Source organism: Danio aesculapii, chromosome 21, assembly GCF_903798145.1.
Source record: "Danio aesculapii chromosome 21, fDanAes4.1, whole genome shotgun sequence".
Lineage (NCBI taxonomy): Eukaryota > Metazoa > Chordata > Actinopteri > Cypriniformes > Danionidae > Danio > Danio aesculapii.
Window position 1 is genome coordinate 31,028,131 of NC_079455.1, and position 22,590 is coordinate 31,050,720.

At 35.5% G+C, this 22,590-nt stretch overlaps 2 protein-coding genes across 2 annotated transcripts in view; both read left to right on the plus strand.

Moving 5' to 3' along the window:
• si:ch211-196i2.1 (collagen alpha-1(I) chain) overlaps window positions 1-17,271 on the plus strand; it is a 108,002-nt gene extending 90,731 nt beyond the window's left edge. The window contains exons 27-68 of the mRNA XM_056446109.1: window positions 40-93; window positions 176-229; window positions 359-403; window positions 482-535; window positions 2,051-2,095; window positions 2,616-2,669; window positions 3,918-3,971; window positions 4,054-4,107; window positions 4,207-4,260; window positions 4,654-4,707; window positions 4,833-4,877; window positions 4,962-5,006; window positions 5,105-5,212; window positions 5,318-5,371; window positions 5,457-5,510; window positions 5,702-5,755; window positions 5,850-5,957; window positions 6,069-6,122; window positions 6,217-6,324; window positions 6,407-6,460; window positions 6,561-6,614; window positions 6,717-6,770; window positions 6,914-6,967; window positions 7,098-7,205; window positions 7,513-7,566; window positions 7,713-7,766; window positions 7,889-7,942; window positions 8,126-8,179; window positions 8,405-8,458; window positions 8,560-8,613; window positions 8,729-8,782; window positions 8,864-8,917; window positions 8,999-9,052; window positions 9,232-9,285; window positions 9,557-9,574; window positions 9,698-9,751; window positions 9,842-9,904; window positions 10,169-10,334; window positions 11,937-12,046; window positions 12,133-12,213; window positions 14,490-14,672; window positions 15,981-17,271. Of these exons, the coding sequence (XP_056302084.1) occupies window positions 40-93; window positions 176-229; window positions 359-403; window positions 482-535; window positions 2,051-2,095; window positions 2,616-2,669; window positions 3,918-3,971; window positions 4,054-4,107; window positions 4,207-4,260; window positions 4,654-4,707; window positions 4,833-4,877; window positions 4,962-5,006; window positions 5,105-5,212; window positions 5,318-5,371; window positions 5,457-5,510; window positions 5,702-5,755; window positions 5,850-5,957; window positions 6,069-6,122; window positions 6,217-6,324; window positions 6,407-6,460; window positions 6,561-6,614; window positions 6,717-6,770; window positions 6,914-6,967; window positions 7,098-7,205; window positions 7,513-7,566; window positions 7,713-7,766; window positions 7,889-7,942; window positions 8,126-8,179; window positions 8,405-8,458; window positions 8,560-8,613; window positions 8,729-8,782; window positions 8,864-8,917; window positions 8,999-9,052; window positions 9,232-9,285; window positions 9,557-9,574; window positions 9,698-9,751; window positions 9,842-9,904; window positions 10,169-10,334; window positions 11,937-12,046; window positions 12,133-12,213; window positions 14,490-14,672; window positions 15,981-16,124 (2,835 nt within the window). The 3' untranslated portion in view covers window positions 16,125-17,271. The remainder of the gene's footprint in view (window positions 1-39; window positions 94-175; window positions 230-358; window positions 404-481; window positions 536-2,050; window positions 2,096-2,615; window positions 2,670-3,917; window positions 3,972-4,053; window positions 4,108-4,206; window positions 4,261-4,653; window positions 4,708-4,832; window positions 4,878-4,961; window positions 5,007-5,104; window positions 5,213-5,317; window positions 5,372-5,456; window positions 5,511-5,701; window positions 5,756-5,849; window positions 5,958-6,068; window positions 6,123-6,216; window positions 6,325-6,406; window positions 6,461-6,560; window positions 6,615-6,716; window positions 6,771-6,913; window positions 6,968-7,097; window positions 7,206-7,512; window positions 7,567-7,712; window positions 7,767-7,888; window positions 7,943-8,125; window positions 8,180-8,404; window positions 8,459-8,559; window positions 8,614-8,728; window positions 8,783-8,863; window positions 8,918-8,998; window positions 9,053-9,231; window positions 9,286-9,556; window positions 9,575-9,697; window positions 9,752-9,841; window positions 9,905-10,168; window positions 10,335-11,936; window positions 12,047-12,132; window positions 12,214-14,489; window positions 14,673-15,980) is intronic.
• Window positions 17,272-18,664: 1,393 nt separating this feature from the next.
• The window catches only part of man1b1a (mannosidase, alpha, class 1B, member 1a), a 33,202-nt gene continuing 29,276 nt past the window's right edge, over window positions 18,665-22,590 (plus strand). Inside the window, exon 1 of the mRNA XM_056446961.1 lies at window positions 18,665-18,982. The gene's annotated coding sequence lies outside the window, so the exon portion shown is untranslated. The remainder of the gene's footprint in view (window positions 18,983-22,590) is intronic.

Sequence of the window (22,590 nt, forward strand, 5' to 3'; positions counted from 1 at the left end):
TCTTTATTAAGTGTTATAACACAATTTCTTCACACACAGGGAGAGGATGGAGAGGCTGGCCCACATGGTAAAATGGGCAAGGAGGGGTCAAAGGTGAGAGTGGATCTGTACTGCAGGAATATATGTGTTATATTCTGCCCACTAATATGAAATGTCCATCTTGGTTTTACTAAAGGGGAGCAGAGGTCCTGAAGGCCTCTCTGGAAAGCCTGGTCCTAGAGGCCTAAAGGTAACACACTTTATAGTATATTGTTTTGTTTTATGGTTATACACTATGCCTTCAGCTTTCACAAATGGAAATTGTCATCTAGTGGGAATCTTTGATATTGTTTTTAATAGTTTCGAAACATATTTTCAGGGTCGAACAGGGCAGAGGGGTCACACTGGCATGCCTGGACCTCCTGTAAGTGTCCATACACAAATCCTGAGAGTATTGTCAGTCTTTTGTGCGGTATGTTGAAGATGTCAGTGTTTATTGCAGGGTTTACCTGGCCCACCTGGACCATTTGGAGCTGAAGGAAAGCCTGGTACACAGGTTCCCATTCTATATTCTAATACCATGATAACTGTAAAAGCATTTAAACTGTAAAAAAGACTTTAAAAATGTGATGCACATTTAGATTTACAAATAAATCCATTTATTTGTTTTAAAGGTAACTCATCCAAATGTAAATTCTGCCATCATTTACTCACTTTTCACTTGTTTTTGGTGCTGTTTGGGTTTCTTTTTTTGTTGAACACAGGAAAAGTAGGAAAAATACATAACCAATAAATTCAAAATACCTTCTTTTAGGGCTGCACAATGTAGCATCGATATCGCAATGTGATCATTCGCAATAGTCACATCGCAGGATATATTAAAAATTTTGTATTATAATTTATCATTTGCATGTGTTTTTGTAGATTGTTATGTATGAAAATCCTCACAACACATGCAAATACAGAAATGCACTGTAAATAGCAAAGACCACAATGAAAATGTGTCGGGGACCACAAAAATTTTATAGATTGTTTATTAGATTTTATGGAGATGCAAATAGCAAACATTAGTTCATCAATCTTTGACTAAACACGTGCATGAAAATACTCACAACACATGCAAATACAGAAATACACTGCAAATAGCACAGAGCACAATGAAAATGTGTCGGGGGACCCCAAAAAGTTTATAGATTTGTTTATTAGATTTTATGGAGATGCAAATAGCAAACATTAATTCATCGATCTCTGACTAAACACGTGCATAAAAATACTCACAACACATGCACTCCCACTGCAGAATCATTTCAGTCGATCTAACATTATACATTCTTTCCAAATAGAGATATTATCTGGTGAAACTGTATTCATATTGCAATACATATCGTACAATAAAAAAAATATTGCAATGTTAATTTTTTTCAATATTGTGAAACTCTACCTTCTTTTGTGTTCAACAGAATAAAGAAGTGTAAGGTTTGAAACCACTTGTGTGTGAGTAATTAGTGAGTAAACTTTCATTTTTAGGTGAACTCTCCATTTTAGTCTAAAAGCTATTTAGGACATTATGGTTTCTAATTGTAGATTCTATTCTAATAATATTCTAGCCTTTTAATGTAACTTACATTTTAATACTCATAACTGAAATTAATGGTGTGTTCAAACGTTTGGTTTGTACTAAGACAAGAAAAGAGTCTTGGTCCACTTTGGTGCAGTTCGACTGAAAAATGCAACATAGACCTAAGACATCTAAACAAAGCAAACGGGACCTTATTTCACAATATGTGATCTGAAAAGGACAGAATTCTCATGCATACATACTTTTTCTCATCATAGTTTATATTTCAGTTCAAAACAGGCATCAAAACTGTGTCTGCTGTATCTCTTTGTTTGTGTGTGTCAGAGGAATTCAAAGCACTGTTATGTTTTTTATTTATTTTTGACTAATTTTTAAGCTCTTCACTTTTTTGTTTTGAGCCAAAACAAGTATGAGCATGCTCCAAAATGTGTTCACACAACACTGCATAAACTGTTCATGAATCGATTCTCATTGTTGTTTCTTGTGCTTCAGGGACTGCAAGGCCTCGTGGGGAATGCCGGAAATAAAGGACCAACGGTGGGTTCCAAACACTTTACACAATATCCAACCAACCAATGGTCTAAAAACATCTATATTGGTTTTTATGGAGTCATTAAAGCAGTCTTCAGCTACTCGTCTGAAACTGTTTATTTAGCGTTCATATTGAGCACCTCTAACAGACTTTATTTACCATTAATGAGCCATTTTTGGCAGTGAAAGGAGCTCTATAATGCAGATGGCTGTCATGAATCCAGCAGATTGAGCTCCCGGAGCAGAGCAAATAAAAATCTGTGATCACACTTTATAGAGGATGGGCTATGCCTTTTATGATTCATAAAGAGGTTATACAAACAAAGACAGCCTTTCCAGGAATTTAGTGGGCACCAGTGTTTTGCGCAGCTTGTCAAGGTTTAATTTGCACCCTACCAACCATAAACGACACCAGTAAAATGCAGTAGGCGAGACGAATAATGATCAGAGGTGGCAGTAGGAATTACTGATACATACATGACACAAGCAAAGGTTTTTCAAGTTTTTATGGTTTCTCAATCCACAGGGATTGCAAGGTATTCCTGGAGAACGTGGTCAAGACGGACCCCCAGGAACTATGGTAAGTTTTCTTCTTAAATCCATGACACATCTTTAAAATCACTTCGAAGTTTACTATTCGGTTTTGCCTGAAGTTGAATGTCTTATTTGTGTGCAATGACAAAATATCATCATAATAGACCAGGCAGACATTTTGCAAGGCATATAGTCTTGTGACCTCCCCATACTTAAATGGCTTATCTGACTTGCTAATTTATTTTCAATGTCTTGAAAACCAAAATAAATCAAATCCATATTACATAGCATTTTTTTGTAATATTGCATTGGTTACACTGCATCTAAATCATTTATTCATCGGCATTTCTGTCTTTCTGACAAATGACTGTTCTTTGAAGTTGAAGTTCTGCATTTTCTGTGTTTATCTTTGCATTTCTGTTCACATAATATATATGATTACTCTCACCCAGACTTTCACACAACGGGAAACATTCAAATAGAGATCAAAGCATATTTAGGTCTTTGAATCAGCCTTTGTTTGTGGATCTTGTCTTGTAAGACAGACTACAAAGCATACTTAAACATTTGAATCATGTGAAGTGTTTTGTCTGAGCCGATTAGCTCAACTTTTGACCCCGTGCCGTGGTATGCAAATCGTTCAGGGTGGATGTTAGGTCATTCAATCTGTTTCAGTATTGCTTTTATTGTCTTATATGTTCAGACATACATTTGAGATTTATAACAATGTGTGTGCTTTCTAGAAACTGGAAATTGAATAAATGTGCTAAATAAAGCAAATATGACTGCTTTATTTAAGATACAAGATATACATTATGCTGCTAAATATTTAAAATGAATCTTTCTGTGCATCAATAAATCAATCAATTGATCAGTAAGAAATAATAATACAGTAAAATCACAATTTTAAATTATATTTTTGAGAATAATATATGAGCATAAATAAAATATATAATTATAATAATCATTATGATCATAAAAAAATACTTAACCAAATTTAAGTCTCTTAATTTATTCACTTCTGATTCTGTCTGCATTAAACTAGAAATTTTGCCATTTCAATAACAAAATGGATATTATTAATATAAATATTGCTTCATTGCACATATATTTGCTTCTTATTAGCACTCAGTTGTATGTTGCTGATTTATTTCCCATATTCAGTTAGCTTTTTTATCAGGAGGATGTTGAGAAAGATATTTAGAATAGTAAGATTGCTTCAGCAACTTTATACAAAAAAAGGCCATTGTTTGTGGATTTTGAAGTCTGTTGATTTGCATTGTATCAATTGCAGGGCCCACTTGGACGAGAGGGGCCTATGGGCAGCCCAGGACCATCAGGAGAAAGGGTATATTATGATTTATTTGCTCTCTATAGTTCATGGAACCAAGCTGCTGTTTTTTCCATAATGTTTTTTAAATGTCTTTTAGGGTTTTGGTGGAAAGACAGGAATGGAGGGACCACAGGGCCCTGTTGGCATGTATGTAAGTGACTTCTTTACAGGGCTTTTATAAAGACAAAGGGAGCAGGTTGATGCTTATAGCTGATGTTCTGACAAAGCTCTTCTGCCATATTCTCTTAAGGGTTTTCCAGGAAACGTGGGTATGAGAGGAAGACCAGGCCACACTGGAGACAGAGTAAAGACAAATTACAATTTAACTACCCCATATTAACACATATAATTTTTTTGCTATTATTTTGCTATTAATTTTTATGATGGAAAAAATAATATGATTTAGCAACAACTTGTAAGGTAATTATACATTTCAAAACAATGTTCCAAAAGTTTTTGTTTCATAAAATGATGATCTTTTGAATATTTTTTTTCTACATTTGTAGCTAGATTTAATAAAACTCAAACCTTGTGCATACCCACTTTTGGTGTTAAAAAATGTTTATTAAGTCCTATACTAAAAATTCAAAACATTGTTTATAGATCATTTGCAGAATTTTCCAATTATAATGGTGCTTTTATGAAGTTGCGCTCTTGCTCTGATCATTAAGGATATCTGTCCCTTCATTTCTTATAGGGAGAGCCAGGCCTAAGAGGCCCTTCTGGACCAATTGGGAAGCCTGGGCCACCAGTAAGTGTGTGAGAAATCTAGTACAAACACAGGGATCTTGTATCACACAGATCATATTTATATCCCCTCCTGTAGTTTAGCATTATCATATAACCAATATTTTTCAATGTTTATGTTTTATATAGGGTCCCCCTGGTCCAGTAGGAGAAAAAGGACTGCCAGGACCCCAGGTATAAAACACTTCTCTAAGAAAATATAAGATCTTGACTATATATAAATACAAGGAGTTTTAATTGTAAACCACTTTTCTTTAGGGCCGCCAAGGAGATCCTGGGCAACAGGGAACAGATGGGCCATGTGTGAGCACACAGTGAACTCTTTCAATTCCAATACATACATCTCTATTTGGCTGTTAATTTTCAATCACAGGTTTGTTATTATTAATTGTCTACTATAGGGTCCTCCAGGACGTCAGGGAGTCAGTGGGGTCATTGGAAAACCAGGACCTCGTGGAAGTATAGGTCTCTCAGGGGATCCTGGGCTAAACGGGCCCCCAGGTATCCTAGTAAGTAGTAATTCTCCCTACCAAAGTTGATGATGGATTTTAAATGCTTCTCTACAAGTATGTTTAAGGTCATCAAGTTAAAATTGCTGCAAATCTTTTTTTAAGGGTCCACAGGGGGAAAACGGAATGCCAGGTATAGATGGAGAGAAAGGAGAAAAGGTCATTAAAGTGATTTTTGTAAGGATTAAAAAATTACAAATTGTGCTTCCTTATCAAGTCACTAAACGTTTTTTTTAATACACAGGGAATGATGGGCTCTCCTGGTGATGATGGACCTCTTGGACTGGAAGGACAACAGGTTAGATTTGCACGCATATCTTAAACTGTTTGGTCATTAAAGAATAAAAAGTAAAGCAATATACCATAGCTTTGGGGTATTCTAATAAACCAGACTAAAATCATTGTGATACACATTCTCAAATGGTCATATCTTTAATAAACTGACAGCAACAGAGATACTGTACAAAGAGAACTTTGTAACTTCTGCAGGGTCTAACTGGTCCTGCAGGTATGGAGGGGCCTTCTGGAAGGAAGGGTGATAAGGTCAGATTAAGATGACATGCACTTAATTTATTTATTTATTTTTTTTTTTTTGCTTGAAGGAAACAACATCTAAGCATTTTTTTTCTACTGACAGGGGGATAGAGGACCTATCGGAACGTCTGGTCTTCAAGGACCAAAAGGCGATATTGGCCCTGCAGGTGATAAAGGTCCATTGGGTCCACCAGGCCTAGGAGGCAATGAGGTGTGGAAATTAACTTCTTGATGTTGGTGCAATTTGCTGCTGAAGTCATCCTTTTCAAACACCATCTATCTCACTGTCTTCTGAAAGAGTACTGTTTTTCTCTTGATGAAGGGTGATTCTGGTCCTGCTGGTGATGCTGGTGACCCCGGGTCAAAAGGTGAAAAGGTAACGTTCATTTATTGTCTATTGTCTATTAATCTATTGTCATTTCACAAGAAAAAAATGCTGTTGAACTACAGAATATTTCATTTTTTGTCAGGGTGATATTGGGCCACCAGGATTTACTGGTTTAGAGGGTCCATGGGGAGACACAGGGGAGAAGGGAGAAAAGGGGATCAAGGGAGCCAAGGGCCAAATCGGAATGCAGGTGTGTGCAAAAATGGGCAGTAGCATAGTCAAAATATGTTCGTTTTTGGTTTGATTTTGTAACTCTTTTATTATTATGTCAGGGTGAGCCAGGCCTAGTTGGTGGGGTTGGACATCCTGGCCTTAAAGGTGCAGAAGTGAGTGTTGATCTGAGAATGACTGACCCCTATATTTTTTAACCATATGGTTCTAGAGTTGAACTTGGTGAGGAACAATTCATTTTTTCATGTGCTTCAGGGTGCACCCGGCCATCCAGGGCTGCTTGGGCCAGATGGACCTCCAGGAAGCAAGGTAGAATTGTTGATTGCTCATATTCTGCATTGCATGTTTTGCAGAGCATATTTTGATTGTTTAATTTCTTTTTAATGGTTAAAACCAAAACTTACCTTTTAGGGAAAGACTGGGCCAAGTGGTTCACCTGGTGAGCCAGGAAATCCTGGACCTGAGGTTTTTATACACTCATATAAAATATTCTGCATATGTGCATAACATGAAATATCTTTAATACATTATAGTTTAATGTCACTTGTTATCAGAAAATATTTTGTTTTTGTTATTCTCTTTATTAATATCTGTGCTTTGTGTCTTAGGGAATTGCTGGTCCCAAAGGTGTGCGAGGTGACGCAGGAAAAGGCGGGACACAGGTGAATATCATTTGTTAGCTTCTATATTCCCTCCCTGGATAATAAATACTTTTTTATCTGTATGATGGAAACAATCAATACATTTGATCCTACAATACTAGTTGATTGGGTTTCATGTCTCGGCCAACAGGGTGGTGTGGGCCTAGTTGGTCCCATAGGTCCTTTGGGGCCCAAAGGTCTTTCAGGGCCTGAAGGGGAGAAAGGAGAACCAGGAGATAAAGGAGAACCAGGGGTAGAGGTGAGCTAGATTTAACTAAAATCAAAACTTAGGTAACAGTTTGACGACCAGTCTTCACTTTTGACTTATGAGCTTGTTATTAGTTATTTAGCTTTATCTTGCGTGACCATTTTCTACTTTCACTTAATCATATGCCATAGCTAATCTTAACCACTATGAAAACTCTTAGAATTAATAAGCAGTAAATTTGGTGTTTATTGAAGCAAAAGTCATAATTAATGTAAATAGGTTCTCCCTGTATAAAAGTGTTAAAATCCCCATAAATCCTTTGCATGTTAAAATTGAAACCACCGCTGCTTCCCATTAGGGACCAGATGGCCTTCAGGGTGTACAAGGACCACCGGGACTGCCTGGTTTGGAGGTACAGACTATCAGAACCCATAGAATTGCTTTTAAAATGTATTTAACCAGATGATTTAATGATTTATAATTGGCTATACTATTTAAACAAATACAGTTCATGTGATTGATTAATCCAGTTATATGAATTTAAATATATGACCTTAGGGTCCACAAGGTGAGGCAGGAACGAGGGGCCCACCAGGTCTACCAGGAGCTCAGGTCAGTATTCAGTAAAACAAAAGTATACATTTACATCCTTGAGACAGCAAATCCATTTTAATTCTGCCTTTGTTTCAGCTCTTCTTATTTATCAGGCATCTAATGAGTTTTGATTGTTTCAGAGCCGCACAGGTAACCCAGGACCTGATGGAAGAGAAGGCATGAAAGGAGAGAAGGTAAGATCACAATGTTCTTTTTTTGTGTCTTAATCCCTCTCTGTTATCTGAAATAAAAGTTCTTCCTCCGTACCTTTGTCCTTGCTGTCAGATATTAGAAATGAGTTTGAGAATACAGATTTCCCCAAGCTCTTATCTGCAATTTCATTCTGAATTTGAATTGGGCTGTTGATGCATTTTTAGGGGGATCAAGGTAAAAATGGAGCACCTGGAAAATCGGGTCACATTGGACGAAGGGTAAGATGCGATATGCCCTCAGTGTGTTTGGGGCTCTTGTAGCCTTTGTTAAATGTTTCTAAATCTCCTGGTAAAAGAAAAAGAAGTTTGGGGAAAAGGACAATTGCATGAAAATATTTTTTCTATTAGACTCTGATGTCACGTCAAAATGTAAGGCAAACATTTGTAAATTGGTGGTGATTCTGATTGATATGTTTGATTTTGTTTGTTGTTTGCCATATATAGGGTAAAAGAGGCAAGGCAGGTTTGAGGGCGACCAGAGGACCAAGGGGAGAAAAGGTCAGAGATGCAACATGCCACCTAAAATTATGACATGCAGATTTATTTATTAATTACCATTGATTGAATCAAACAGTAAGGATTTCTTTCTTGTCCAATAGGGTGAGAAAGGAGATGTTGGTGAGAGAGGACTTCCTGGATGGGGAGGGAGTATGGTAAGCTTCATAAGCCTGATCAGAACAGTTCAATTTTTGAAAAGAATAATATTAAGATGTTGATAATCCAAAACATGATTTGCACAATCAAGTTGTTTAAATTGTTTTTCAACAGGGAATTCAAGGGCCAAGAGGAGAGTCTGGAGATGAAGGTGTAAAAGGAGCAGAGGTACTTTTAAAGATTTACTCAGACAGGATTCTTTTTGCACCTTAAATTATTGATATCAGTACCTAAACTTGTTCACAATAGGGTGAGAAAGGGGATCAGGGACCATTTGGTTCACCAGGGAGAGATGGCATGAAGGTATATTGTGTAATAGGCACATCCATTAAGTCATTAGTTCACCCTATTCAGGTTTTTTATAGGACTGTTTGTTTTCTTTAGGGAAGTCTGGGACCTCTTGGCCCTTCTGGACCCCCAGGACCAAAGGGTGATCAGGTAAGAGTAAATATGTTGCTGTACAAGTATGCAGTATGTTTTTTTGTTTATTTTACGTTGTTTTTAATACAATACATGTACAGGTTATGCTGTAAGATGGTCATGTCTATTATTAAGTTGGTTTGGGTAAACGCATCTGCTAAATAGTGAAATCTGAAATGTATGTAATTTTCTTTAAGGGGAATATTGGTCCTGCTGGTCCTAGAGGGACACCTGGAATACCTGGACTGCCGGTAAATGTCTTCTTTTTTTTTTTTTTAAATGCATTAGCATTTAAACTAATAGCCTTTTAAACTGTAGACAGATTTGTATTACTACATCTGCTTCCAGTGCATTTACATGTACTCTGTCCTTTCAAGATATGGAAGCATGGTTAATTCATTTTTAATGACACAAGCAAGGACAGTGAAGTGCTTTATCACAGCCACAGTCAGTTTTTTTTCCTTAAATGAGCATCGAAGATCATTTATAATTTCTTTCTTTTTTATCTCCTGTGCCTTGCAGGGCTTGTTTGGAGACAAGGTATGAAATTTAATTTTCAAAGCTTTCTTTACTTCACATCCATCTGGTTGAAATGCTGTGTTCCAGATGCACGAATTATATTTTAATTATTTACAGCATATGTTAAAACATGTTTGATTTTAGGGACTGAAAGGATTTCAAGGGCCTCCTGGCCCCCCTGGAACAAGGGGTCTGCCAGTAAGTTGCTGTCTTGTGGCATCAATACAGTTGTTCTTTAAAGGTTTTAACAGACAAGTTTTAAAAACTGTGTTTGTTTGATTATTTTAGGGTCCATCAGGGCCACCAGGACCTCCTGGTATCTCTGTGAACCTTACTCTGGTCCAGATCAAGGCAAGGTTCAATTTAGCAGCTTATTATTTTTAATTGCACTGATAATTTAATGCCATACGTCATTATAGTCTCACTGCACACATAAGCAAATGCCATGGAATTCAGTGTATGAAGTAAAAGTGCATGTTGTGTATATTCAGTCAAAACTACAGATATTTTCTTACATTTTCCATTTTGTTGCATAGGTCACATCCTTTTTTTTAATGATCAGACCCTCAGTGAAATGCATCATACGTCTCTCTCTGTCTTTTTCATCTCAAATAGGACCTGATGTACAGTTCAGACAAGCCCAATTTCTCCCTGATTCAGACACTGCTGGACTCACTGTACCATGACCTCCAGCTGCTGGTGGACCCTCCTGACGGCACTAAGCAGCACCCAGCATCAACCTGTCTGGAGCTGTGGCTGTGCCATCCCAACTACACCAGTGGTCAGAGGCTCATCTTTCATTTTTACCATCTTTCAAAGCCATTGTCTGTTTGTTCATGTTCCCGTGCTGTCTTTGAGATTTTTCCCCTAAAAGTGATTGTGCTTTTGAAGTTTTAAAAGCTTTTGAAACACATAGTCCCAGTGACACTGACCTCATTTACACCTGCTATTGAGATTGATCTCAGGCGATACAATCTCAAGTGAGCGGTGCTGTACTTAAGAGAAGTGCAAATGAGGCTAAATATTTTTGCTCACAAAACTAAATTTGGATGCTTGACTGAAATAAAGGTCTCAAGATACCCACAGCAAACTTATTGCCTGGTCTTCGCCCAGAAAGGTAAAAAGACTTTTGAAATACTTAGGCAGCTGCATACTGTTAGCAAACACCCCAACCACTGAAAGTGGCATTTAGATGAATGTGTAAATTATGCTATGTGCATTCCTCTGAATAACAAAATAAGAACAAGAGACAATGGAGCAGTGAGAAAATGGTAGTTAAGAAAGCAAATCCAGCCAAATAATGTAATATTTGTGCAAAAGATTTCTTTAATGACAGCAACTTTACTGTTTTAAAAATATAAAAATGGTTTCAGTTTCCATTTTAGATTGAATGACAGCTTTATTTGCTGTTATTAATCAGCAATGTTTTTGTCTGACGTTGCTGAACTCAACTGAAAAAATAACCATAGACTGTAAAAAATATGGACGTAGTATCCGTGCTGTCAAGGCTATTTATGAAATCCAGGCATAACACTGCATGACTATGTTTTAGATGACTGTTCTAGAATTTTCACGAATAAGAATTTCTCTTATTTGGGAAATGGAGGTCACTTGAATGGTTTGTGACCACAATTAAGTCAACAGCACGCCATATTATCTGATAATTGTTGGAAATAATCCCAAAAGGCAATTGACTGTGTAAAGCCACATAACCCAAAACAAAAAATACGATGTATATGCTGAGTTCAGCGGCTAATCAGCCGGAATCAGCTGAGGTGATGTGACTGCGACCAGCGAGACATAGTTGTCACTCAAGTGGCCACGCCCTTATTTATGCAGACTTAATATAACTTAATATAAATGAAACAGATGAGTAATAAAAAATTCACCCCTCTCACAGTTGTCATGAAGAGTAATATTAGCTATATGAACCAAAACCATCTTTTGTACCAGGCCGTAAATATGTTTTTATCAGCTGTAAAAATGGCCAATTTAGCATAGCAATCAGTGAACATCTGAAGTTTTTGGAGCCAGCCCCCAAAGGCCAGTCGATGAATTGCAGTTTCAGTTCAGGGAGAGCGGGATGTTGCTGCTTGGAAATAACCCTGAGAAAGTTTTCATTTGAAAAAGGCGCAGCCCTAGAGCCACACCCACCTATCACATTATTCACCAATAATGGTTTAAATGTTAAAATATGAAACTGGGAAATATATTTCAGCAGGTTTCTTTCAAACACCTGAAACAAACTCAAAAATAACTTAAATTTGAGGTACATCATGACTTTAACTACTGTATGAAATGTTTGTCTACTCTGAAATATATAGGTACTGTAAGTAGTTGCATTCAAACCATCTGTTAAATAACTATTTTTGTTATTTTTCAGGTTTCTACTACATTGATCCAAACCAAGGCAGTCCTTTAGATGCACTTTTGGCCTACTGTAATTTCTCAGAGTTCGGAGCAGAGACCTGTCTTCACCCTAGAGATGCACATGTAATGTCCTACCTAACACTTCACTGCTGTGTCTCTTTGATGTCAAAAACATCAAAATGTTACTATCGCTCGTTCTGTTTCCACAGCTGCCCACAAGGACTTGGCTGAATGACTCAGGAAATAACAGCAAGTTCTACTGGTTAAGCTCACTAGAGGGGGGTTTTAAAGTAAGTACCTGTGAAAATTTTTACCTCCTATTGGATTAAAGTTTGTGCTATCAACTTACTCTAGAGCCAATATGACCAAAATGTAAAAATTTTAGAGACTTAAGCTGTGTCCAAAACAGCTCCCTGTCCACTATTTAGGGCACTTTATCAGGTGTCCGCCATTTTTTGGTGGTGTATGAATCCTGAGCGAATGACTTCGTTCCTTACAATCCTTCACTTCTTTTTACTCAGAATATACACTGTTTAAGTGCCGTTTCCCAAAATGATTGTTGCTAGAAAGATTGGATGGATACAGCTGTGGCTGGAAGTTAACCAGAATTATTTAGATTATTTATAAAATTACGCATTAAATGTACTTTATTAATGTCTACCACACACCAACCCTCACAGTAATGTCAAAATATTAATCATTGATGTACAGTGTCACAAAAATGATCCAAAATCCATTGCAAGGTGGTGAAAAACTAAATAAGAAGAACAAAAGCTGTGGTGAACAATGGAGCAACGGATTTTATTCATAATTTCAGCCAGGCTTACCTCAGGATTCAATGCAAATATTAAAAACATTTTCTTACATTTGTGTAAGTTCTTGTAGTAGATTATTTGTTATATTGATTTAATTTATTAAAATTATATGTTAAAACTTAAATAAAAAGCATGATAAGCAGGTGTTTTTCTCTCTCTAATAAAATAACATAAATTAGACAAATAAAAGGTGATATTTAGTCACTAAAAGCAAAATTGGATGGTACAGTAGGTGTAATACAGGTGATGAAATTACAGCATCAAACTACTCTCTGGCTCACACTAACAAATATTTTAATAATCGATTAATCTGTCGATTGCTTATTCGATTAATCGAAAAACACAAGAAAAGCATTTATTTCCAACCCTTTATTAAAAAAACTCATCCCTGAGCTGTTATAATAATAATAATAATAAAATAAAATAAAAAACGAAGAAGTTTTGTCCTTTTTTCAATCCAAATATCTAAAAAAATTTAAATAAATCAAGATACATACTAGACACATGAAGTAGCATAAGAAATGATGTCCTGTTTTCTGAAAAAAAAAAACATCTAAATTAAGCGATTATTTGCCTAAAACAAGCTAAATTATATGGCAATGGGGTAAGGACAATAATCTTAATGAGAAATAATCTCAAACAGATTTTTTAGATATTTGGACTGGTAATGAGACAAAATTACTAAGTAAGAAAAGCTTTTTTGCAGTGTAGCTATACAGTACATGACAACATGACGACAAAAAATTAATGATTCAAAAAAAGTCGAGTGGGTAAAATTGTGTCTTTAGTCTTGCAAAGTGCAAAGTAACTATACCACCACCGCTGCTTTACTGCAGTTGTTTACCCTTTCACTGATGAGTTTTAAATATTCTGGAACCAGGAGTCAGTTTTTTTAGGCTACCAATAATTTTAGGCAAAGAGCATAGAATCACTTAGCTCTTTGTTTTAGGACATTCACCCAATGTTTCCATGGCGACGCGTCATGTTTGTCACATGACACCGCAGCCACATATCCCTTTTATTTTATTTATTTGAACTTAGAGAAAAATAGATTCAACTTTATAGTTACTTTCACTATGTGTATCTAATATGAATAAAACACATCGGCAAATTATATTTGAATGGATTGTTAGACTTCCTTATTTACACCACTATGAATTCGCTCACCCATATTTGTTTACTCTGTCCTGATATAGTCAACTCAACAGCCATATGTTATATAGAGATTAGTGATTTAAATGAGTGAATGAACAAGTAAGTAATTAACAAGTTACCAGTTTCAAATACAGCTTTAGGTTTATATACTCCTAGAGGTCAATAGTTTACTATTATGGTTCTTGTTTATGTTTTATGTTTATCATATCTTTTTTGTATGTACAATTAAAGCCTAGAAATTTAATTATAATTTTATTTTAATTACATTGTTTAACATTTTTGTCAATAAAGGTAAATTGACAAAATGTCTTTTTTTGCTTTCTTGTGCCTTTAATTAACACTATAATTTTCCATTTTTCTTTCTTTCTTTCTTTCTTTCTTTCTTTCTTTCTTTCTTTCTTTCTTTCTTTCTTTCTTTCTTTCTTTCTTTCTTTCTTTCTTTCTTTCTTTCTTTCTTTCTTTCTTTCTTTCTTTCTTTCTTTCTTTCTTTCTTTCTGTCTTTTTATTACCCATCAAATTCTTGCTCCTGTTGGTGCACACAATGAACTGTCCTTCAATTTTTTTTTCCATCACAATGCATCTGTCCTTGTGGTCAGTTTGAGTATCCAGCCCTCAGTGTGGTTCAGCTGCGCTTTCTGAGACTCCAGAGCAACAGAGCAGAGCAGAGGGTGACGTACTCCTGTTACCCTGGACACAGACTGGGAGAAACGCAGCGACAGGTCCAGTTCCTCACAGACGCCACCAAGCAGAGTTATTTAGGAGCACTGCAGGACTGTGTGGTACAAGCTTTTTTTTTTTGGTTTTATAACAACATTTGTAACACAGTTCATTTAGTACAACAGTGAATCAGTTTATTTTCCTATGCATTACTGTTCAAAAGTTTGGGGTCTGTATTTAAATGCTTTTTTTCTCCTCTGTGATGCAAAGTTGATTTTTCAGCATCTTTTACTTGCATGATCCTTCAGTAAACATTTCTAATCATTTTGTAAAATTAAGGTGAGGTTTTTTAGTATTATCTTAAGAATAAAATAGAACGGCCTTTGCTTGAGCCAGTAGTTAATTTGTAAGTGTACAAATGTCTTTATTATCATTTTTAATCAATTTAATGCACGATTGCTAAATAAATTAGTATTAAAAAAGCAAACATTCGACCACAAATTAGGGCACAATTACCTTTTAGATGTGTAACATGATTTATTTCAAGTAAAGGAGCATTTTCAACCTGACAAAAGTTATTTAAAGAGATCACCTAGAAATGAATATTTTCCAACTATTTACTCACTCAAGAGGTTTGATGTATTTTGTTTCTTCAGCTGAACACAAAAGAAGATATTTTGAAGAAGCCATTGGCCACCATAGTAGGAACACAAATACTATGGAAGTTAAAGGCTGGTGCTTTCCAAAATTACTCAAAATATATTTTTTTGTGTTCAGCAGAAGACACTCAAACAGGTAAGGAACAAGTGGCGAGAGAAAAAATGATGACAGAATTTTCATTTTTGGGTGAACTGTCCCTTTAAATTGGAAAAGGTTAAAATGGAAAGTGCCTTTTAAAGATGCAATCTTTAAAAAATAAAAACATATTTGCATACACATGACATTGTTATATCAGTCAATGTTCACAACATGCACGTTAATAAGTTTACTTGTTTTAATTATGCATTATTATGATTTAATTATTATTATTATTAATAATATCTAAGAACAACCTTGTTAGACATCTGTGAGCCTCAAGGGAATAGTTCACACTATTTTTAAAATTCTGTTATCATTTATTTATCCTTTACTTACAGTATTCCATACCTGTTTGAGTTTCTTTTTTTCATTACACACAAAAAAAGATATTTAGAAGAAAACCGTAAAACTCTAACCACTGACTTCCACGGTATTTGATTTTTAAGTCAATGATTACAGGTTTTCAGCATTCTTCAAAACATCTTTTTTAGGGTTTGAAACCACACGTGGGTGAGTAAATGTTAAGTTAATTTTCATTTTTGGGTGAACTATCCCTTTAAGTAAAACATACTCAGAGGGCAACTATAAATACATTTAACAAAAATCCTTTTTGTTTGATTTTGGTCTAACAGTCTGCAAAGGAAGTGGATCCCGGACCGCGTGAGTCTGTGTTTCAGTTTGAGGACATGGACCTGCTTCCTCTACGTGATATAGGGATTTTTGGCAACAGCAGTCAGGAGTTCGGCTTCACTATTGGCCCCATGTGCTTCAGCTAGAGACACAACCAATGATAATGGTACATCCTGTGTGTTTAACCTTAAATACAAACAACAAGAGAAGAAAACAGGACACTCTGAATGAGCATGTGGCATCTATGGAAATACTCTAGGAAGTGCTTCAGACAGTGTCCTGACTACCCCGGTGCTGCCAGACAACTGGACAATATCCTTTTTTGTTTACAGGGACTTTTGGCTTTGTAATTGATGTACTGTTGTATACATGATGTTATTTGTTTTAATCACTAGCTGGTCTTGTAATAACGTTGTAGAAGAAGCTTGGATCATAACAAGTGTAATGACAGGGTTCTGACGTGACCACTATGTGGTTGCTTGGTCCAGGTTTCACCTCTATGCAACTTAGTCATGTACAGGTTAATGTGCCTGTAGCAGTTACTATTTTAAGACTTTGCATTATAAGGCAAGTGCATATTTGGAGTGTATAAATGACACATTTGTCTAACTTGAATTGTAGGACTGATGCGAACAAAGCGTCCCACTGAGGACACAGCTACCCTTTCTGTGAGGTTTTGGGTATCAAAGTCTGTGCTACATTTTGGTGTTCTAGGTTCTTGTTTTGATTCGTTCACAGAAAAGGTCATATTGCATAAGTATTTCAAAATATGATGGTTAGATGATTTATGGGTGCTGATATTTGCAATTAAAAAGCACCAGAAACTGTGTAAGCAGTGATTTTTTTTTATTTTTTTTTATGGTGCATTATTGATATGAGACTGTGCATAAAGTCATACAGACAGTTCTTTCAGTTCACTTTTACTGTATGTAGGTCTCAGGGAGCACTTACGTTAACAAATATGACTTATGAATATGACAATTTACAAATGTTATTGGTAAAATATGTTGAAATTAATCAGATAAAGCTGAATTTAAATATCATTCAGTTAACATCAATAACGCGCTAAACCACATTAAATTTAGGCACAGGTGCTTTGTTTTGGAAAAATATTTTTTGTTCAGTTACATTTTGTAATGTATATTGTGTTTTTATGTATTTGTGGTAACTTTTGAAATCACATGCTGGTCATCTGTTTGAGTATCAGCTATAAAAGGAGCATTATTAATGTATCGCTTAAATTGTATTGGACAATTTTGTATCATTGTTTGAAACATGAACATTTCTTTAAAACATGTTTTGTGAAGTTTAATTTTTCTCCTGTTTAAACAGCAAAACTGTCTATGTTATAGGTGTACCCTATGAGCAGGTACAACCTTTAGCATAATTCTGAATGCAGACTGTTTGGAGTCAGATAAAGTGAGAAGTCTACATGGTTAAATCTGCCTTTTAGGTTTGTTGATCAGGTCTGGTCACTGGGAATGCAACAGAAAGTGTCAGAATTAAGAAACCACTTGAATTTACAATGTACGAGGAGGTGTCGTCAGTTCCCAGATAACATAAGTAAGTGAAGTGTTTTTTTATCTATCTTACTGGTCTTCTTAACTACATTTGAATCTAAAGTTACTTTACAAATTTCACTACTACAACTGTCATGTAGCGTGTGTCAGTAAAACTTGCCCCATGGGCTCATTGGACAGTAAATTGTTCACCGAGTCTCAGCGGAGGTAGTAGGTCATTCTGTTTTTGAATAGTATAAATTCGGACATTACACTTTTTCCTAGAAATCATAAATCCAGAGAATTTTAAAAAGTGGCTTATACAACATAGTATTTATCTTTCTTTTTGTGTGTATATAAACATACTTTCTTCTAATCCTACTCAAACATTAACATGCAACATTATTTAACACATTCCTGCAGAAAAAAAAAACAGCTTAAACTAATCTGGTTGGCTGGTTTTAGCTGGTTGACCAGCCTGGTTTTTGAGGCATTTCAGCCATTTCCAGGCTGGTTTAAGACATTTTCAGGCTTGTCTTAGCTGGTCAGGCTGGAAAATGACCAGCAAAAACCAGCTTGACCAGCCTGGTTTAAGATGGACATAGCTGGTTTTGGTCATCTCCCAGCCTGACCAGATAAAACCAGGCTGGAAATGTCCGAAACCAGTCTGGAAATGACCAAAACCCCTTTAAAACCAGGCTGGTCGACCATCTAACCAGCTTTGGCTGGTTTATGCTTCTTCTTTTTCAGCAGTGATTATACGTGCATTTACTTTATTTTATAAGTAAAAAAATAACCATAGTTCTAACTGTATGTATATATAGTACCATTGATTTTGCCATTTAAGCGTATTAAATTAAACAATAAGCTAACAGACGACGCTATCCTCAAAAAATACTCATAATCTTCATGTTTCTTAAGTGATAACGTTAAATGACTTCCTTTGTTGAAATCTCTCGTGTCCGTTTACTCGAGTAACAAATGTAATTGTGAAAAAGTCCCTTTAAGGCAAGGATTTCAAAACAAGCCCGATTGACTCGATTCGTTTGATTAGGTGTGTTTAATTAGTATCCTTGTTAAATTGCAGCCCTGCATCATGCATGAACTGAGTTTGATTCTGTTGGTTATGAACGTGTTAATAAAGAAGGCGGAGTCCAAGCGAGTGACGCGCACGCATAAGCGTCACGTGACACAGTAAGGAGCTGTCACATATAAACATTGCACTGCACACACGTCTGTTTGACTAATAACGAGCATGCTTAATTATATAGTGATTAACACATTGCGGATATACTGTAGATCAGCATGAATGAGCGGTTATGGGAGAAACGCGCGGTTTGTGGAGAGCAGCGTGATGGAGGAGAGATAGATATCTGAAAGCCACTCCTGCTGTCACCTACTCAGTGTACACCTAATACTACACTCACTCTGGATGGATGTGTTGGCCGTGTGACCTCCATATAGAACCTCCTCCTGACCAGGAGAAGCAACTTGTCCCGAGAAAGGTAAATCGAGGATGCTTTGAAGGCCAGTTACAGTTCGCCTCTTAACGCACAGTACAAAAGCAGGACTGGATAAATACTGTTCATTTAGGATAAATGCATTGTAGGTCTTCCGCTGTATTTCATTTTAGTCTGCTTTATTTGTATGTTAAACACTAAGTATGGAAGGTCACAGTGTACAGCTGTGTACAACGAGAAAGTATATGTAAAACGAGAAAGCAATCAGTGTGAGGTAAATATCTTAAACATTGACCCAGGATAGTCTTACCTTGATAACCATTAAAGTCTTTTTTAAGTAAAATCGTTTAAAAGTTGTAAATAAAAAGGCCTTATGACACAAGTATTATATATGTTTAATGATGGGTGATATAACCAAATTTGAATGGTATTAGCAAGATGGTTTTTGTTTACATTGAAGTATATAATATATTTCATATTTCTCAATGTTCTTTGGTAGCGTCAAAACAAACATACTGTAAAATTGTGACCAAATTACTGCTTTTTATGACTAAATTTAAGATAGCTTATATCGAGTAAGGTTGACCAAAATGTGGTACACAGGTTCTACATTTAATTTTGAACTTCACAACCATTATTTAACAAACAAACTGTTCTATACCATGTATGAATTTGGGTTGTTTGAATGAAAGCTGGTTGCATAACATTAACCATGTTGTCATTATGACATGACCTACAAGCATCAGTTGTGTGCTTCACTGTCATTCACAAATCCTCTCCTGTGGCCTCATGGGATATATGATAGCATAGGATATCAAAGTGCCCCTGGAATGCACACCTCAAATATTCCCTGACTCACCATTTTGGTGCTTTTCATGTACTGTTTGATGAATATAAGGGCAGCTAGCTCTCTGCAACTCTCATGTGGTCGCCCACTGAAGCTAAGCAGGGCTGCACCTGATCATTACCTGGATGAGAGACCACATGGGAAAGCTAGGTTGCTGCCGGAAGTGGTGTTAGTGAGGCCAGCAGGGGGCGCTCAACCTGTGGTCTGTGTGGGTCCTAGCGCCCCAGTATAGTAAAGGGGACTCTATACTGCTCAGTGAGCGCCATCTTTTGGATGAGACGTTTAACCGAGGTCTTGACTTTCTGTAGTCGAGAAAAATCCCAGGATGTCCTTCGAAAAAGAGAAGGGGTTTAACCCCGGCATTCTGGCCAAATTTGCCCACTGGCCTCTGTCCATCATGGTCTCCTAACCATCCCCATATTATATTTGGCTTCATCACTCTGTCTCCACCAATCAGCTGGTGTGTGGTGTGCGGTCTGGCACAATGGTGGTGGATGAGGAGATTCCCCCCCAATGTGTAAACACTTAGAGTGTCTAGAGAGCGCTATATAAATGTAAGGAATTATAATTATTATTAAATATTATGAATTTAGTTTCTTGGCTCACATATTGTTTTTGAGCAGTTCCGTGCAAATGTCTACCTTTGTGTCGTAGCCTGTAAATTTGCATACTGTTTGGTCACATCCATAACGCATGTTTATTTTCCTAATTTAAAATCTAAAAAAAATTACAGATTCATATTTTTCTGATCCCATAACTCTGTGGTTAGATGTTGTGGAAAATATAAGCAGATGTTTCAATATAATGTTAACATACTTTCTCTGTGCATTTATGTTTTAAGATTTTACTGCAAATGTCACATCCATAATGCTGGAATTGCTCTTTTCATATACAGTACTACTAATAATACCCTAGTATGGAAGTATATGATTTTGGATGTACGGGGGTAATGGTTTTTGATTGATGTTTTTTTTTAAATATTAATAATAAAATTCAGATTTATTTTCAAAAAATGTAAATATATTTGGGTGACTTCTTTTAAAATAAGCATCATACAAAGAATCTGAGTAATTTGTGAAATGAATGCATAATTTATACCATCATAATTAACATAACATAATAACATAATTACTTACTATCTTTCATACTATAATGTTTTTTTTCTGAATATAGAAATGGTTGGTTTGTTATATAAATTTAATTTAAAGGAACACTCCAACTTTTCTTTCTTTTTTTTTTTTTTTTTTAAATGGCTCATTTTACAAGTCTCCTAGAGTTAAAAAGTTGACTTGAATCATATTTTTGTCCGTTCAGCCGATTTCTTGATCTGGCAGGTACTTTTAGCTTAGCTTAATGAATTGAATTGGATTTGATTATTTTTAAAAAATAATAAAAGAGTTTTGATAATTTTCCTATTGAAAGCTCAAGTCTTTTTTAAATCATGTAATAAAATAAAAATAAAAATTACTGGAAATATTGACCTAGAAAATAGTAATTTACATACAGAAGACTTAACTTAAAATAGGAAAAATCATCAACTTCATACCTGCCAACACTTTAGGCACTTTTTATGAAAAAAAAAAAGGTGGAGAGTTCCTTTAATGGAAACGTTAAGGAAATTAAATGTGGAGAAAAAACAACATCAGCCAAAAAGAAAACAACACAGTAATGCTTTTGTAGCATTAAAATTTGTCGTCTTGGAATTATAAGGTTCTATCTGCGTTCTGAAGGATAGGATTTTGACATATTAAGCTTCAAAGTTGTTGCATTCCATAAAGCAAACAATATGTGTGTAACAGTTCTCTTTTATACAATAACATGATGAAGACCCTTAATGTACTCTAAATGTGAATGATCGAAATTCGGATAAATTTGCAAATTGGGGTAAAACAAACAGGGCAAATGCAGAAAGAACCTTCTTATTCTAAAAAGTCATTTTCCGCTTGGAATTATAAGGGTCTATCTGGCAGATCATTCATTGATCATTACTTGAGCATTCACATTCATTGAGCATTACTTTTCAAGAAATCCTATCAGTCTGCTTATTAAAAAATGTAAATTGGTGTTGTAACAATATGTTACTAACATTATGTTGCTTCTATAACATTTATTTATTGTTTTAGGATGATTTTTTTTTTTGTTCAAATTAAACAAGGCTGTGTTAAACATTTTGTCATGAGCATATGTTAATTTGTTTTAATAAATATGGTAATCTTTATTGAATCACTGGCTTTATATGAATTATTGAATGGCCAATTAATTAAATTGTTTGCCCTTCAAGGCTTAATACCAAATTTAAAGAAAAAAAACAGACTATGAGCAAATGAGTTGTTGAGTTACAAATGAGTAACAAAGTTTAATGAAAACTGAAAAATGTTTCCCTGACCGTATATGCACAAATAAAAAAATGTACATTTAAAATATAAAACTGTTTCTATTTCAACAATGTAAAATTTAACATTTCCTCTCAAAATGCTTCTAAATCACCACATTTACACACGTCTTTTCAGTTTCAGGTTTTTTTCTAAATTTTGAGAAGAAACAATTTTGTGCTTCTTTCTGGTCTTTCCTGCTGTCAACAGAGCATTCTGGCAGAATGACGGAGAAAGCTGATCCTGATTGGTCCCTAATCATTGTACCTTCCGTCCATTGCATATGCATTAAACAAAGAAAAAAGGAAAACTAAGAAAATTTACGTTTTTTGGTTTTTCGTTTTGCTCACAAAAAATGAAAAAATTTGATTTTGTCTCTATTTTAATTTTTTGGTTCTGATTCTTTAAAATTCATTATACACATGTAGGTAGTG